Source organism: Hydractinia symbiolongicarpus, chromosome 4 (genome assembly GCF_029227915.1).
Source record: "Hydractinia symbiolongicarpus strain clone_291-10 chromosome 4, HSymV2.1, whole genome shotgun sequence".
In the NCBI taxonomy this organism is placed as follows: domain Eukaryota; kingdom Metazoa; phylum Cnidaria; class Hydrozoa; order Anthoathecata; family Hydractiniidae; genus Hydractinia; species Hydractinia symbiolongicarpus.
Window position 1 is genome coordinate 23,676,935 of NC_079878.1, and position 16,496 is coordinate 23,693,430.

Consider the following 16,496-nt stretch of genomic DNA (forward strand, 5'->3'; position numbering starts at 1 on the left):
TTCCAACAAGCATAAAAATACATAACGACTTATTTAAAGGCACTGAACAATGTTGTGGGCTGTTTTTTTTGGAGTTCTATTTTTTTAAGTATTATTTTGCATATTTTAATGATAACACTTCAAATATAGCTGGTCACAATGTTTCTGGAAGTAGATGAAAACCAGATAACTTTTTTTTATAACAGACGCCAGACGAGAATAGGATATTCCAAATCGACTTTAAGTCATTTTTCTAAGGGTGAAAAAACAGGGATCAAGTGCATAGAAAGAGGTTGTAAAACTTTCTCACCAAATTAGAAAAAACAAGTTAATGTTGTGTTGAACGAAGTAACTTGAAATAATCTTTAAACATGCTAGTCTTGCAAAAATGAAATTTTGTTCTATTTTTTCTTCTTTTTGACACATTATCCAAATTGCATATTGGTTTTAATTTTAGGATGAACTTTTCGCTGTATTCTACTTGTTAGCTTCATAAAGCATAACTTTCTTTGATGCTGTAAATACCAACCTATTAGTAAACGCGCACACTTCTCTGTTGGTAAAAATTTGTTGTCGTGTAGTTATTTTTTTGCTGTGATTATAGTGTCTTAGAAATACTGATAGGAATATAATATAAAAAGCTACAATCATGCAGAAACTGAGTGCATTTTTGGTTGTACTATCAATACAATTGTCACTTGCTGATTGGGAAGAAAGTTTGTATGGTGTGAACATCACTCTCAAGCAAACGTCAGGAAGCCTCCGCATAACAAATGGTATAAATAATCTCCGCATAAATTTTAAGGAAATGATCGAGCTAAACGAAGCAGGTAGGCCTATGGATACGTCAAATGGTGTCGAGCGCAATTTCAGAGGATTTGAGCTACAAAGATTTGATTCGTCGGCGACAGAGTACATAGATGTAATTGGAACGCCAATAAACATTACAGCTGCAAGGTAAATATTGTTCTCTTTGTAAGATTCCTCTATAAGATTCGCTAAAGCACACCTGGAATATTTTCATTTTTTAGAAGTCTGTTAACCAGTTCTTTATAAACACCAGTTTGTTGAAACCAACGTCTAAACAAACCTTCAACCACAGTTTTTCACTTCTAGATTTTTATGGTTTTGTTTTTTGAATAAATTAAATCTTAAATTTCTCGGTAAATCCAGGGGAGTTGTCAGTAGGGCAAGTGCGGACTACCCAACCTCTTCCTTAAGATATCAACCACGAAAAATGTCCACTTCAGACTAAAATAGGTTGTTTGATACACAATTCATTGATATATTTCCGTTTGTTTTTTTAAGGCAAATTCACAGTGTAGTTCTAAAATTTATAGTGCCAGCTTTGCCACGACTCCTCAAAATTCCTCTGAAAGTATATTTTATTATTTTATTACTAGAATATTTTACTTATTCTTTTTTCTCCTCAATTCTCAATTTTAATTTTACAACCTGTCGCATGTTTTTATTTTCAACTTGCGTCGAAAAGCGAACACGGGTACGGCAGTAATTTTTTCTTTACTCATGGCATCATCACCTTATTCTCAAATATTCCTCAACTTGTTTTATGATGTCTGTTTAGAGAAGATGACCGTATTTTCATACCAATTAGGTAACGGAACAGTGAAAAAGATACTTTATTTAAAATTTGATGACGTCAGCAAAAATTTTAGCCCTTATATTTCTTTACTTAGTGGTCAAAAGCACACGATCGTATACATTATCCTAATCAGAAGTAAAAGTCAAATAAAAGTCAAATAAATTTTTGTGTATGGACGGATCATTGATTACGTCATCAAAATTGAAATAACGGATTCTTTTAATTTTTATTGTTCTTCTGTATAGATGAATTTCTCCACGGGCTTTATCGACTCATATGAAAATACAGGTCGGAAATTTTCATGCAAAGTCCTGAGACCTCCTCAAGTTTGATTCTAAAAAGATAGGGAACCCTTTAGTATTTTAGCTAAGTTCGGATCAGTGGGTACTAACCCTAGCGCGGTCGATGTAGTTACTTAATACGAATAAAAAAAGAAAGGATCCATCCATTTAAAATCTTGCTCTACATGTAAGAATCTGTGGCTACATCTCTAAAATTCCTCCGTTGTTACAAAAAAATTAGATTTTATTCTAACTGCTGAATTCTCTCTCATGCTACTCTATTAGTACGCTCGCTTTTTTTATAAATTTATGTCACACCAAAAAATACCCCACTATGAAATTAAGAATCAAATAAAAAGTTTTAGAAGAGCTTGAACTTTACAACTGTTTGTGGAATCCGTTGGTGACTCCATGTTATATGTTGTGTATCCCCTTTTTGCACATGTAGGGCGAATTTCAGTACGACTTTGGTTGGTCCTGCTGCTAAGTTAACGCTTCATATTTCTGTACTGGACAACGAAACCTTAATACCGGATGGTGATTTGAACAATACGTTTGTTGTTCATCATGGTACCGTAAAGTTTGGCTTTACCATTAGTGACTGGCCGTTCTGCGGTGTGCATAAACTACCGTGTAACAATGGGGAAATTGGAAAGTATCTCGATGTGACGGTTGCACTAAACAGTTGGAATGTTGAAGCCAGTCGTTTTGGTTTCGATAGGTCGAGAGGTGCATCAGGTTTTAAAGCTGAAACGTATGATTATGGTGGAGCTGATGTAACATTCTCACACATGGTGAGTATACAGATGACAGGGAAGGGGTGCATTGTGTCCTTTCCCTGAAACTTATGAGGGCTAAGTTTCTCGAGGTCCTAGAGATCTGCAATTGCGATTCCTACCTTAGGTGATTAGGTATTGTCAAGGGGGGGTCTATATGGCCATGGCAGCAAATGCTAATAATGATGAGCAGAATCTAAGAGACCATTTATATGAGATTGAAAGTTTTTTTTATAAAACCGTATGGGAATTGTATAGGGCTCAGTCTTTTGTGTTTGTGACTTTAAAGCATTCCGGGTAATTTGTTTGCATTGAAATCTCGCACCGGTTTGAAATGTCATTTCTCCTGCGTTTCACTTTACCTGAAGTGACGAAATTCGTGCAAACATTCCTACATCGTGTGTCGAAGGGAGGCAACAGGTTTGAGTCCACTTCGGGTCACATGTAAATGGCTTCTAAGTGACGGTTCGTTTAGATAGCCCAAGTAACAGCCTTCGTGGTTATCATTCATGGAATTTAGCAAAAACAACCTTTTCTCCGATGTTAAGATTGCATAAGCGCGTTTTAAAGACACTAGACTGATGTTTCTTGTACTATCTGTTTTTTGTAAAATTCTGTGTTTGTTTATTTTCAATCACAGTACTTAAAGAACAATTCCTGGCATTTCTTACCGACGGGCTATCCGAAAATTACTACGAAAGACAACGAAAACGTGGCAGTTATTCGGTTTCCGGTGTTTCAGATGCCAGTCTATTACGAATCCACTGTAAACATCAGGAGGATGAACCTGACAAGCTCTTCATCAGTAGTAGTTACCAGTCCCTCGTCTTTATTTCTTTTTATGATGTGGAACGCATGTGTAATTTTACTCATGTGAGAGTTATTTGTCCATAGTCAGTTGTCACGTGTAGTCACGTGTTTTCATGTGTAGTCACGTGTTGTTATGTGTAGTCCCGTGTAGTAGGTTCTTACTGCGCTGGGCGTGGCACAATGCTGCTGCAGTTTTAATTTGTGAATCGATAGACTTTTGTAGAACGTCTGCTGTCTTCGCGTCCCTTTTTATTTGAGGTCTAATTTTGCTTTTATATAAGACTAGCGTTGCCTGTGGAAAAATCCACGGGTTCGCCCGTCCTTTATATTTACCCTTCGCAAAGTGGATAAAAATATATCGCATTTAATATTCGTGTTTCCGTAACATGATTTTCTAACTCAGCGGGGGGTCCGCGCAGAGACAGACAGACGACGGCTATTATTAGAGAGACTAGTCGTTATCCCGTGGAAAAATCCACGGTGTCGCCCGTCGCGTTCGCTCGTCCTTTAAATTTTCCCGTCGAAACAAAGTGGATAAAAATACATCGCATTTGATATTCGTGTGTATTTTAAAAATTTCGTGTTTCTGTTACGGGAAACCGCTTTCGCAGACACAGACAGACGACGGCTATTATTATAGAGATTTGCAATGAATAGACTTATATACTTTATGTATATATACTTTATTTTTATATATAAATCTTGATAATTAAAATGCTGAACAAAAAGATAAAATATAAAGTTTATCCTAGGCAATACTTGCTGTAGGCTTCAAGTAAACAAAAATAGACATAAATATAAAAGGGTAAAGTTTGCAAATTTGTATCCCCTTTTGAAGGGAAAAAGAATGTTTAAAATCTTGAGGGCATTAAAAAAATTTTTATACTGTGAGCGGATGAAAAAAGATGCACGTGACGTCTAGCATTGTAGAATAGGGTTTGATTTAACGAGGCGTTATTTTTCGCACTAAGCGCGTATGAGTTTGGAGATTTTTATTAAGACATTATTTATGGGGGCGTTAGTTTGACCACCTTAAAATCAGCCAGTGAGATTCTCTTTTTCATTAGATGCAACGTTAAGCAGGCTATAAAATATTTTTTAAAAAGTGATTTATAATTTATAGTTTATGTAAATTTTATTTATATTTTTTTTAAATGTGATTTATACAAACTCCTTAATCAGTGACAAAATTTGGGATTGGAATTTATAGGATTTTGTGACATTTTTGGATTGTGAAATTAAATATTACGTATATATTATCTAATGCTGTTTTTTGATTGAAGTTAAATATATGCGCTTTCCTGAAAAAAGGCATAAGCAGAGAAAAAAATGTTCTGGAATTTGTTAAGAAAATTTTTTAGCCTTTTTTCCGAAACTTACACAAAAAATATATTTTTTAAACGTACTTCAGGGCATAAAAAGTTTGCGAAAGACATTTTTTTAGTTCCAATTTAGTAAACTTTTGCGGTTCACGAATTTTTGCGGGAATAAAATATTTCAAAAACTCTAAAAGGTTCTTCCTAAAAAAAATTCAATAACAACTATGTCAAGAAATGTCTTTTGTCTATTTTCTCGTCTTTTTAAGTTGCTGCATTATTTATTTAAGAAGGTAAAACGAAAAATAAAGTCCATTTTATTCGAACATGAAATTTTTATATGGCAGACAGTTCGAAAATTTGCGAATTACAAAAGTTTATCTTGTGTAAACCGTCCCATTTTAGATATCGCGAAAAACTGTCATTTTGTGTATCCGCAAATATTTATTCAAAAGTTTCTTCGATTAAACTTTACTTTTACATGCAGCCAACCTCGTCCCTAGGACTTGTTAAGCTTTTTACATTTAGGTCGTCAAAATATAAAAATCCTAAGAAGTCCTGGGGACGAGGTTGACATGCAGCACAGAAGTATTAGTCAGGGATTTCAAAAATAAAATCGGCTATGTATTACTTGGGGAAAAAAGAAAGAAAAAATTAACAATTGTAACAATAAATAGAGAAAATTCAACTTTTTATAAACAAATTCACTTGATTTTTATTAGAAAGGATGGATGTTTGATGAAATAATTCTGCGTGCTTGAAAAGATATTTTGTGTTTGGATCTTCTTCAAGAAGAATGCTAAATAAATAAATTTTTTTTAGTCTACTACACAAAAAGCAACCGGTAAAAATACACCTCCGGAATAATTTTTTTATGCAGACTTGTTTTTGTTATACCTCAGCGATCAACCAATGAAACCCGTTGCTGTGTGAACACCTTTTTCAAAGTCTTCAACGTCACCAAATACAGATTTTTTCGTGTAAAATCCAACTGTGGTATATTTTCTTACAATTTAGATGAGCTATGATCCGGTAAATTGTATTCCGATTTCTATAAAATGTGTTTCGACTTAGATGGACTGTGATCCGACGTAGAAGAATGACTCGTCAAATTTTCAAAGTGTTGGAAGTCTTTTGTAGAAACTGTCAATTTTTGTTGTTGACATACAGAAAAGGAGGAAAGGGACAATTGATAAAATGTCATTTTCATAAGATAATAAAAGACAATACTGCTATCAAAGGGGTGTGTCCCAGTTGTGGAACAGTTTGGGGAAGACAAAAGCTTATAAAACAGAAGCCAGCGCTCAAGATCATTGGTGATAAAGTTTATTGGAAATGAGTATGTTATAATTTAGTGAAATGTTGGCCAACACGTTATTTGCATCCAGTGAACTGTGGAAAAATGTTTTATCCAATACGTGTAGACAAATGTGGACAATTGTTTTATTTCCATCCAGTGAACTGTGGACTATTGTGTTATTTCCATCCAATGAACTGTGGACAATTTTGTTATTCCCATTCAGTGAAATGTGGACAAATGTTTTATTTCCATCTAGTCAACTGTGGACTATTGTGTTATTTCAATCCTACGAACTGTAAAGATATGTTTCCTAATAAACGAGTGCACTGTTACAAGATGTTATTTCTGTTCAGTAAATTGTAGCCAGGTGTGTTATTTCAATCCAGTGAACTGTGGTTATTTTATTTTGTTTAGCAGGTGAAGTGTACCTAGTCATGGTAAGAAATGAAGACAGGATTCTCGATTTTTTTTAAAAAAAATTTTTAAAAAGATTTTTCCACAAGGAAAACACTTTCGGTGTAACGTACCATGAAATTGGAATATTTGCTGATAACAAAATCTTCTCTAAGTGACAAGTAATTTGTTCCCCTTTTTTCTATAAAATCTTTGACATGCTTTTGAGGTGCTCTATACTTTGTAGGCAGCTTGTGTTAAAGCTTGTGAAATATATATTCTGTATTATACGCATGATTTGTATGAGACAGTCTCGCTTTATTTTAATATTTTTTCGCGAAAATTATTTTGGAGAGTTCTTTCATGGCCACTCCCAGTTTCTTTATCAGACAGAAACTTCGTGAATTCTAATTTTTTATGGACGCTTTTTCTCACCCATTCACGTCACGTGGAGCCGTCAAAAAAATTGGGCCGATGAGTAATTTGGACCATTTTCAAACTTTGGTTGTTAATTTAAAATTTCCGAAAAATCGTTGTTGCTTTTTGCAATCCTGAGGAAAATAAAATTCTAAATTTCGGTTTTGTCGGTTCTTAATGTCAACACTTTCTTCAGAGTTTCGTCACGTTAGTTTATCAAACAAAGCAATTTGATAAAGATAAAATTTTATCCAGGTTTTTTAAGAAACAATTCAACCTTACAATTTTCATTCTTTTTTCCCTCTTTTTTCCCACCTCTTTTGCCCCTTCTCATGTCAACGAGGACACAAATTATGATATTTTCTTCAATTTTTGAAGTTAAGTATTACTTCCCAGTAAAGTAAAAAATCACGTTAGTTTATCAAACAAAGCAATTTGATAAAGATAAAATTTTATCCAGGTTTTTTAAGAAACAATTCAACCTTACAATTTTCATTCTTTTTTCCCACCTCTTTTGCCCCTTCTCATGTCAACGAGGACACAAATTATGATATTTTCTTCAATTTTTGAAGTTAAGTATTACTTCCCAGTAAAGAAAAAAATTACTGGAAAAGAACTGCCTTTAGGTGCATAAAATTTAGGGTGGATTAAATTTCGCGAAATTAAATCCACGCGAAATTTGTGAATTTTTCTAAGGGGTATAGTAAAACAGACAATTTTCATCCATATCAAGATTTGTATCATTTTCCAGATCAGTGTTGAAAATATCCAGTTAAAGTTTTTACTTTTATTTTAGAATACTATATATATGTAAAAAAATTATTTTTAATTTTTTATTTATTAAGTTGTATTTCAACAATGCAGGTTAGTTACAAAAATAGTTGAGAATAAGGATACTCAATGATTTATTTACCACATTATTCTCCGTTTTCAAGGTCTACTTCAAATTTTAGAATCTTCCAGCCTAATTACGGAAAACTTAAAGCCGCAGGGCTTCTTGTTTTTTATTTGATATTTTATACGGAGCTGCAGCGTTTATGTTATCAAGGTCTAAACCACCTAAAACGTCTGCATACGAGGTTGTTTTTGATCCCGTTAAAGCTTATTTCAGGGTTCGCAGTCTGTTTTAGCAAAAGCTTCTGGGGCCCAGACCCTGATGCTGCGCATCATGACCTACTAAAAAAATTTGCTAGATCCGCCCCGCAAAAATAAGTCCCTCAAAATTTAATCCAACCGTAATTAATCCTATAAAGCAATGCAAAATGTTTTACTGACTTGAAACATTCTGCAATGTTTTTATGGACTAAAATATTTACCGACTTTAATTTTGCGGACTTTTGTCACGGATAAGATACTGGATTTATATAGACGAATCGTACAATTGAGCGTGATTAACTTTTACATGATTAAAATTCCCTTTTGAACAATTTTCAGTAGAGCGGCCCCCTTTACTTTAAACAAATTTTGGGCCAACATTTTCTTTTTGTTCTTCAAGAATAAACTATACCGAAAAATTATGGGTTAAGGAGTCTACTTCTACATTATTGGTAGGCCATACTATGTTATATTTGACGCAAACCGGCCAGGTAAACGTTGCGCATTCGTTGTGCATTCAAATTAAGGTGTTTAATACATGATGGTTACACCTGTGGATCTCCTTGCATACTTTGTTACTCAAAAAAAACTTTCTTTATACATATTATATTCACATTTTAAAACATAAATATTATGCTATGAATACAAATATGGAAATAAATAAGCATGAATAGACAGAAGATATAGTTTATTAAAACTAGAAATAGAAGTAGTAAATGTCATATACGTTAAGACCACACAAAACCGAAACGGTTCGGATAACATGATTTCTAGCTCCTGAACCTACATTTGAAATTATTTAAACTATTTATGCGGACACGGATTGAAATTTAAATAAACACAAAGAATAATTTGTAGCATAACCAACTAAAATTAAGTATTGTTTATGTAATTTGTAGAATACCCAATCAAAATTGAAGTATTATTCTCGTAATTCGTAGAATAACCAATCAAAATTCTTACCCCGGTTTTGTTTTGGTTTGAGTGGAAATCTAGCCTGCGCCATAGTTTAATTGAGGTGGCATACGCGATGGAAAATACATCGTGGGAATTCCTATTCAACTTTTGCAGAAGGACAAAATTTTCATTGATCTAAAGTTTTCTGCGAATAGGTAATTGATTTATACTATGCACAGAGCAGGGCACGAAATTAGAATTTCAACATTTTTAAATGTATTTGTAATCTTGAACACTTTCAGTGAAGATTGTTTTGGAAATTCTTTTTCGTAAGAGGAAAAAAAAATTTAGGACTTTTGAATTTCACGACTTCGCAAAATTTTTCGCATATAATCCTTACTTCATTCCATAAATAATATTATAACAAGATATTCCAAGAAGCATCAGAGCTAAAACTTTGAAAGTAAATTGAAAGATAATATATACAAAGAAAAACACAATCTGAAAGTGCACACCAAAAAAAAAATGAAGATGTGGCAAGAACATATACAAAATATATTTATACGAGATAATATATTAAACACTAGCAATTTCGTTACCAGTTCGTAGCAAACGGTGCATCTCTACGTTGTTGTTCGAAACGTTTTTTACCAGTTCTAGGTTGTTGTTCTTCTCCTCCAGGAAGAGCTCCAAATTGAATAGCTCTAAAAAAAACATTAGAATCCCTTACTCATAATAATTTTTATGTGCACAAAGAAAAAAAGTTTGTGCGCCAATCTTAAATAAAAAAGAAACTTCGTCTCTACAACACTAAATGTTGCAATTTTATTTTTTACTTGTGCCGTAATTCCAACTTGTCAGGAAAATGTAACGCATGTGCGGCGCTTATTAGAGGGTAGCGCTGATTGGAAGGTAGCGTTAATTAGAGGGCGGCGCGTATTGGAAAAAATAAAGTACTGAAAAAATAAAATGTACTCACGGTTTTGGCGCAGGTTTAGTAGGTGCTAGAAAAAGAAAAGAAAGAAAATGTATTTTTTGTACAAGTCAGCAGTATATCCCAGCAAATTATTTTAACTAGGCGCAAACATGCCAACAAACTATTATGCACGAAGAATAACTAGCAAAATCACATAAAAACTTAAAGACCAATTGGACTAGTGTCAGCTTTAATGGACACTAAAATAAAAACTAACAAGAAATTATCGAAGAAAAAAATGAAACCGAACATGATTTCAAAGCTATCGACGTTAATTATCTATAAACACATGAAAAACATGTTAAAAATGAAGGGGTTTTAATATTTTAGAACTTTGTGTAAATTGACTTTTTTTCCAAAATAAAATTATCGAAAATTTTGCTGGTGTTTGAGTTCCTGGCACAGACCACCATGTTACGTATTATATTAATCGTTACCGTTCTTTTCTTCATGATCCTTCTTGTTTTTCTCCTCCTCTTCATCACTACTATTGTATCCTGTTAATTATTAGTTAATTAGTGAGAGGTTAGTAATTAGTGAGCTTACAGTGGTCCCATCAATGTACAGTTTCTTAGTGTAGTTTAAATTCTAAATTCGTGCAGTTTTTTATGTTTTTTTTACACCACAGTGTCTTCTTTTTTGCTAAAACTTAAAAAACACGTAACTTCAAAGAAATAATATGAACTAAAGTTTTGGATTCAAATTTGACGTGAGAACACAGAATATCAGAGTTTATCCCGATATGTGGTTTTTCGCGGAACCGAACAGCTATGAAACTGATACGTTATCGATATTAATAAAAATACTAATAAAAACGTTTTACACCAAAAAATTTACTCTTCACGTTCAAGGCGTTCCTTAATAAATAAATTGAGAGAAGATGGCAGCTTAAGAATGAAACAGAAAAATAACTCTCCGGTGTAGTTTTGGCTCTTTCAAAATGAGAAAATATGAACATGTGAAGCAAAATTTAGGAAAATAAAATAATTAGTTAAATTGAAGTTAACTGTGGAAAAGTAGCGGCGAAAACAACATCAATAAAAACAGCAACAGAAACAGAAACAATAACAACAAAAACAAAAACAACAACAACAAGAAAATCAGAAAACAACAACAAAAACTATAAACACAAACACAACAACAACAAACAATAACAACAATAAAATACCTGTTTGTATGGGTGGAGGTTTCTGAGAAACCTTCTGCGGTGGTGAATCGTTGTTATTATGTGCAAACCAATCTCCACCATTGCGCGCGTAAGTTACTTTACTTGATGGACGTTTATTCTCTTCAATAACAAGTAAATCTAAAAAAAGAAACGTAAAGTTAAAAATTAAACCATTTCTTTCGTCTCGATTTAACACACTAGAAAAATGAGTTATTTTAAAAACAAAGCACCAACAAACAGGTGAGAGGCATCACTACACTTTTATCATAATATGTCTTTATTGGAATGTAGTGTAGTGTGCAATCATTTTTTCCATGGGCCAAACCCAAAAAACCTAATTTCTTTTTTTTCCTCTTTCTTTGTTTACAAAAAACACAATGTGAAGTACAACCTTTATCTCGATAGGATTTTTTTTGCCAAAACCTCGACTCGGTAAACTTGAAAACTTTAGTAGGAACTCTCGGTTTCTCATCGGACGCCATAGTTTGAACCACCAAAGAGATATTTTTTCAAACAGATAATTTTTAAAATGAAAAAAATTATTCTTTTTCTCTCGATAAGATAATTTGAAAATGATAAATAATTAACTAACGTCTGCCGCATGTCTAACAAAAACAACAACAGCAGAAAACAGACGGATATAACGTATTTATAAAGTTTATGAAGAAAATCATCTAAAAAAAGAAGCAGATGCAACGCCTTAATTCACACAGTTGTAATAAAGAGAGAGAAAGAGACGACCACTGGAAAAAGGCGTGCGATAATTTTTTCCCAGTTCATTATTTTATGACAACTTTACGACAAAATTTATCTGGATTTCTAAAAAATATACACTTTTATATTACTTTTATATCGCATTTTAAGAAATTTATACTGGGCTTTTATTAATTTAACTTAGCACTTTCAGGATTCCATAATTACTAAATCCAAAATATTAAAAATATTAAAATATACATATAAAATTTTTAAAACATAATACCAAAAGTTCAAATAACAAGAAAAAAAAGGTTAATAGGCAAGATAAAGGATATACACATACGCTGAAAAAGAATAAAACAATAGAAAAGCTGTAGACGAAGATATGGTTGGTGGGAGACGCAAGCAACGTAAATGTGCTAGACAGTGAAGGCCAGAAGGATGTGTCCACAAAATTATTCAAATGTATTAAACGCATTGATTAAAAAAGTATTTTTTTTTAAGATTGAAATGGATAAAGCTATAGATAGGGCTTTGTCCTCATAAAACGATCTTGCACTTTAAAAGTTGCTAATTTTGTATAATATACATAATTCATGTAAAAAAGGGAAAGATTGGATGAAAAGTATTTCAAATTAGATTAAATAAATATCAGGGTTTCTGCCAAGTACTAGAGACTACAATATGTTTATTTGATGGTCCGAAGAAATGTTAAAAACAAAATTTTAGTTGAATAAAATCTAAAAAAGTAGGAGTTTATATGAGAAATTATATTTTTAGGTAGTTTTGGATGAATATAGAAGATTTGTCATTTTGTATGAAATTGTATGATTTTGTATGAGGGTGGGCACCCAGTTTTAGGCAATTTGCAGATGTCAGCATTTTTCGTCATTTTTATTAGCAAACATCCTGTTTACACAACAACCTGAAATATTACATTCTTCACCACTCTCTTATATGACTTTCTAAACAGGAAGTAATCTATCTGTGTTTGACAATCATCCGACTCATATGTTATGACTGGACTTCCACAATCAGTCCTCCAACTATTGAGGATTTCCACTTCAATTTGAACACTGTTCTTCTTTCTTCGGCAAAATATGAGGCATGTGTAAATAAAATTCTTTCATAGAGAAGCATGTAAAAACGTTTTTGTCCTACGCCATATGGTTTGCCATTAATTATAAATAATCAAGGTTTACTAACCATAAACTATGTATGATGTTGTCTCTGCCTTGTTCAAGATTTCCCTGATGTTTTAATTTACTGAAAAATTGTTTGTTTCATTAAGTGTTTGTATTACAATGCCTTCTAGTTGCAGCTTTGCAAATTCAATTGGATTTACCTACATAGGTGAATATTTATCATTGCACATCCGTATTTCATTCTCAACAGAGAATGCTTTACCCCGATCAGACCTCTGATCATGACGGGCGAGTATAATGCGTGTAAGTCATATTGTAGAAGAACTACTTTGTTCATCACTAACATACTGCCTGGCAGTAAGCGGGATTCGATCCGCGGTCCCCAGGATTTACCTACTTCTTGTTTAAGTAACGAACATTACTTATACTTACCTGTAACCAACTACGTTCAAACTACAAGACGATTTATTTACCTTTATGTCCACCTTGCAGAGCTATTCTGTTGTATTCTGATACATTTTCACAACCTTTTTGTTTTCTTGAAGACTCCTGTTTCTCATCTGAATCATTCATACTAAGAATACCTACACAAAAGAAATGGCTTTTAAAATTTTCGTTTAATATTGCAATTTTTCAGACATTCCTTGTTTCACATTTTTTTACAGTGTTCGCTTTAAAGGTTTAAAAGCAATAAAATAAAGACAAAATTAAAACAATTAACACAGGGTAAGTTTGGGCTGATTCTTAACGTCACTAAACTTTTTAAACACTATTTAGTTAGAAGTCAAAAAGAAAGAGTGGAGCAATTTATACACACAATTGTACATTCAATTTCACAGTGAACTTGCAACATGTGATTATGTTGCACAACATATAGGCACAGGCTACTCTTCAGCTAACAAAAAAATTCCAGGCTAGATTTGTGAAAAAAATTAATATAGAACGAAATCTTGGTTATGATTTGCTTGTAGAAGAAGGGTTTGTTTATGGCATTCTTCTGCCAATCGCAATAAAAGTTCACTTCAAATAACACAAATCATTATAATAGAAATTCGCCATGCTTCATTGTTTAAATAATTTACAACTTTTACCTTTGTGCCCTCCTTGTCTGGCTAGTCTGTTGTATTCAGAAAGATTTTCTTCACAACCTCTGTGTTTTATTCCATTATCTAAGTCATCATTATGATTGTCCATATGCAAAAGATCTATAGTAATAAAACACAATGTCAATTAATTACATTCACGCTGGAAATATTGCATGAGAAATTTTAAGGCAGGGATAGGAAGAAATAATGTAAGGTAGAAGTATTCAGGTCCATGTTTGTCAACAAAAAGTAGCTAAACTAATGTGTAATAAAGTAACCTACAAATCCGGGTACACTACCTCGTAATTTTTAAAAAGTACTAAAAAATTGCATAACAGGGTATTACGAAACGATGTTTACCTCTGTGTCCACCTTGCATTGCAAGCTTTGCATACTCTGACTCATAATCACGATGACTTTTTAAATGTGGATCAACGTAATCTCCACTTAAACCGGGAGCAGCGCCTGATTCACTGTAAGGTGTGGTAACTCGATGCCTCTCGTCAGACATGTCTGTATCTGCAGTACCAAACAAATCTAAAGAGAACTACGTTTTAAAGAGTTTTGTGGAAGGTCTTGAACATATTTGTTTCTTAAAAACCCTTCATAAATCAAACACACAAAAATTTAAACAAAATCCAAATATTTTATCTCCATTATTGTTAACTATCACATTTCCATATTGAAATAACTTCAAGGATATAAGCATTTTTAATATAAAAAGTATCAAGATTATATTTAAATCATGTCACCTAAATATAATATGTTATTTAAATTTTTTAACCCAGTTATTAGCCTGTGAATTCAATGTTTTGTAAAAATACTTTCAACATTATGTAACAATTAACATGTAACAATTAAACAATAACACATAATGAAAGTTAAGAAATCAAAACATTTTGCTAGGCAACCTTTTTGAGCTGGTGTTATAAGAACTTTTATTTTTACACTTTAACCCTATCCATATCAATTAGGTATAAGTATATACATATACATGAAAGCCTTTTTACCTGTCAAAAAAAATCAAACTAGATAAATATGCAGGATATACAAAAATGTGTATAAAGAAATAAAACATAAAGAAATAAAATTATTTAATTATTTCAACTATATATATAATGCAAACAGAAATAAGTTTGTTTTTACAGAAAAATAAAGTTTGTTTATCTCCTGAGTAAACCTAAAAATCTAAAATAAAGATTGCAGGGTTGTAAAAAAATTTTCTAGAGTAAAATTCGAGATTTAAAGACTTTTGATACGATTTAAGAGGTCTGAAGATATTTTAAAGGAGATGACGAGCAAAATACAAATTATATATTGCTGTACAAACGTAGCATTTCCATGCAAATTGACAGTGCATGAAGTCTCCATCTACCTACAACTGTTTTATATGTAGTGTTGATTTCCATGCCTAATATATTCAGCAAATTTTATTAATTTTTATATGTGAATAAATTTTTGTGTGGTTTAATTTTTTCAATTTTGCGAATTTTTTGTTTTTCTTCGAAAATTAATCTACGCAAATGTTTTAAAAATTTCGTCATTATTGAAAATTAATTCACAGCAGATTTTTTGAATTTATCATTCACAAATTTTTTAGAAAAAATGAATCAGCATGCTTAGGATATGTAACTAAAGGCCACTGAAATGTAATTTTTTTGTATTAATAAGACTATCACTGTTAAAAAATGAATGATTTACAGTAAAAAAATTTTTGATTCCTCTTTGTTACTAAACTTTTTGCGAAAATTTATCCACACAACTTTTTTAACATAAGCTCATTCGTGAATATAAATCAACACAAAAATTTTCAAGGTTCTGCAAAAAAAAAGTCTACACAGAAATTATATATACCACGTAAGGTATAAAGAATTTTAATATATATATGTTTGATTGAGCTGATGCGAAAATTTAAAATTTTTGGTTTTGTTAGAATCAGTGAAGGCAATATTTTCATACATACTTGTTTTAATATTTCTGCAGTGCAATAAAAATTATTCCTCAATTTGAAATCATGAATTTTTAATTGTGTATGTGCACGGGGATACGTGCATGCATGTGCGCAATCACTGTTATAACACCAATAAACAGCAAACATAATTCCTACCATTTCCTTTCCAATCTCTTTCTCTACTAGGAGAAACAACCAAATCTTTTCTTGGTGGAGGGCCCCTATAGCCTTTTGGAGTCTCCATAATTTATCACAATAATATTATATAAAAATTTATCTTTTAAGAAAACAAAATTTAAAAGTTCTTACAAGTATGTAAAACATGCATATGAATTAAAAATTACAATTTTAATTGATTCAAATATTGCATTCATTTGGTAGTCAAGAACCACCTTAATTGTTACACTAAACCATTATAATAGCTTTTATTAGGGTTATTAGTTATCTCCTTGGTAACAAAAGAGGTATATACTAATCCAATAACATAACAAAACTGACACACAAAAGTAATTTTAAGCTACCAAGGAAACATAATAGCTGATTTATCTTTGATACCATATTGATTCTTGTTTGATATACATTCTAATTATCACATTTTTATAAGAACT

General features: G+C 32.1%; 2 protein-coding genes across 4 annotated transcripts; one reads left to right on the forward strand and one right to left on the reverse strand.

The window, feature by feature from the left end:
- The first annotated feature begins 425 nt into the window (after positions 1-425).
- On the forward strand, positions 426-8,768 carry LOC130641931 (skeletal aspartic acid-rich protein 1-like). Of its 2 annotated transcripts, none has more exons than XM_057448956.1 (3): positions 426-936; positions 2,312-2,657; positions 5,783-8,768. In XM_057448956.1, the coding sequence occupies exons 1-3, from the start codon at positions 629-631 to the stop codon at positions 5,837-5,839; spliced, it is 711 nt and encodes a 236-aa protein (XP_057304939.1). In that variant the 5' UTR covers positions 426-628; the 3' UTR covers positions 5,840-8,768. The 2 variants fall into 2 exon arrangements, with proteins under 2 accessions (XP_057304939.1, XP_057304938.1); XM_057448955.1 differs by lacking the exon at positions 5,783-8,768 and adding an exon at positions 3,280-4,708 and having other exon boundaries at positions 436-936.
- LOC130641932 (uncharacterized) lies at positions 8,561-16,206 on the reverse strand. Of its 2 annotated transcripts, XM_057448957.1 has the most exons (8): positions 16,045-16,204; positions 14,298-14,474; positions 13,944-14,057; positions 13,326-13,436; positions 11,012-11,149; positions 10,281-10,340; positions 9,847-9,871; positions 8,561-9,571 (listed from the first exon to the last, which is right to left on the reverse strand). In XM_057448957.1, the coding sequence occupies exons 1-8, from the start codon at positions 16,130-16,132 to the stop codon at positions 9,463-9,465; spliced, it is 822 nt and encodes a 273-aa protein (XP_057304940.1). In that variant the 5' UTR covers positions 16,133-16,204; the 3' UTR covers positions 8,561-9,462. The 2 variants fall into 2 exon arrangements, with proteins under 2 accessions (XP_057304940.1, XP_057304941.1); XM_057448958.1 differs by lacking the exon at positions 10,281-10,340 and having other exon boundaries at positions 16,045-16,206.
- Between the last annotated feature and the right edge of the window lie 290 nt (positions 16,207-16,496).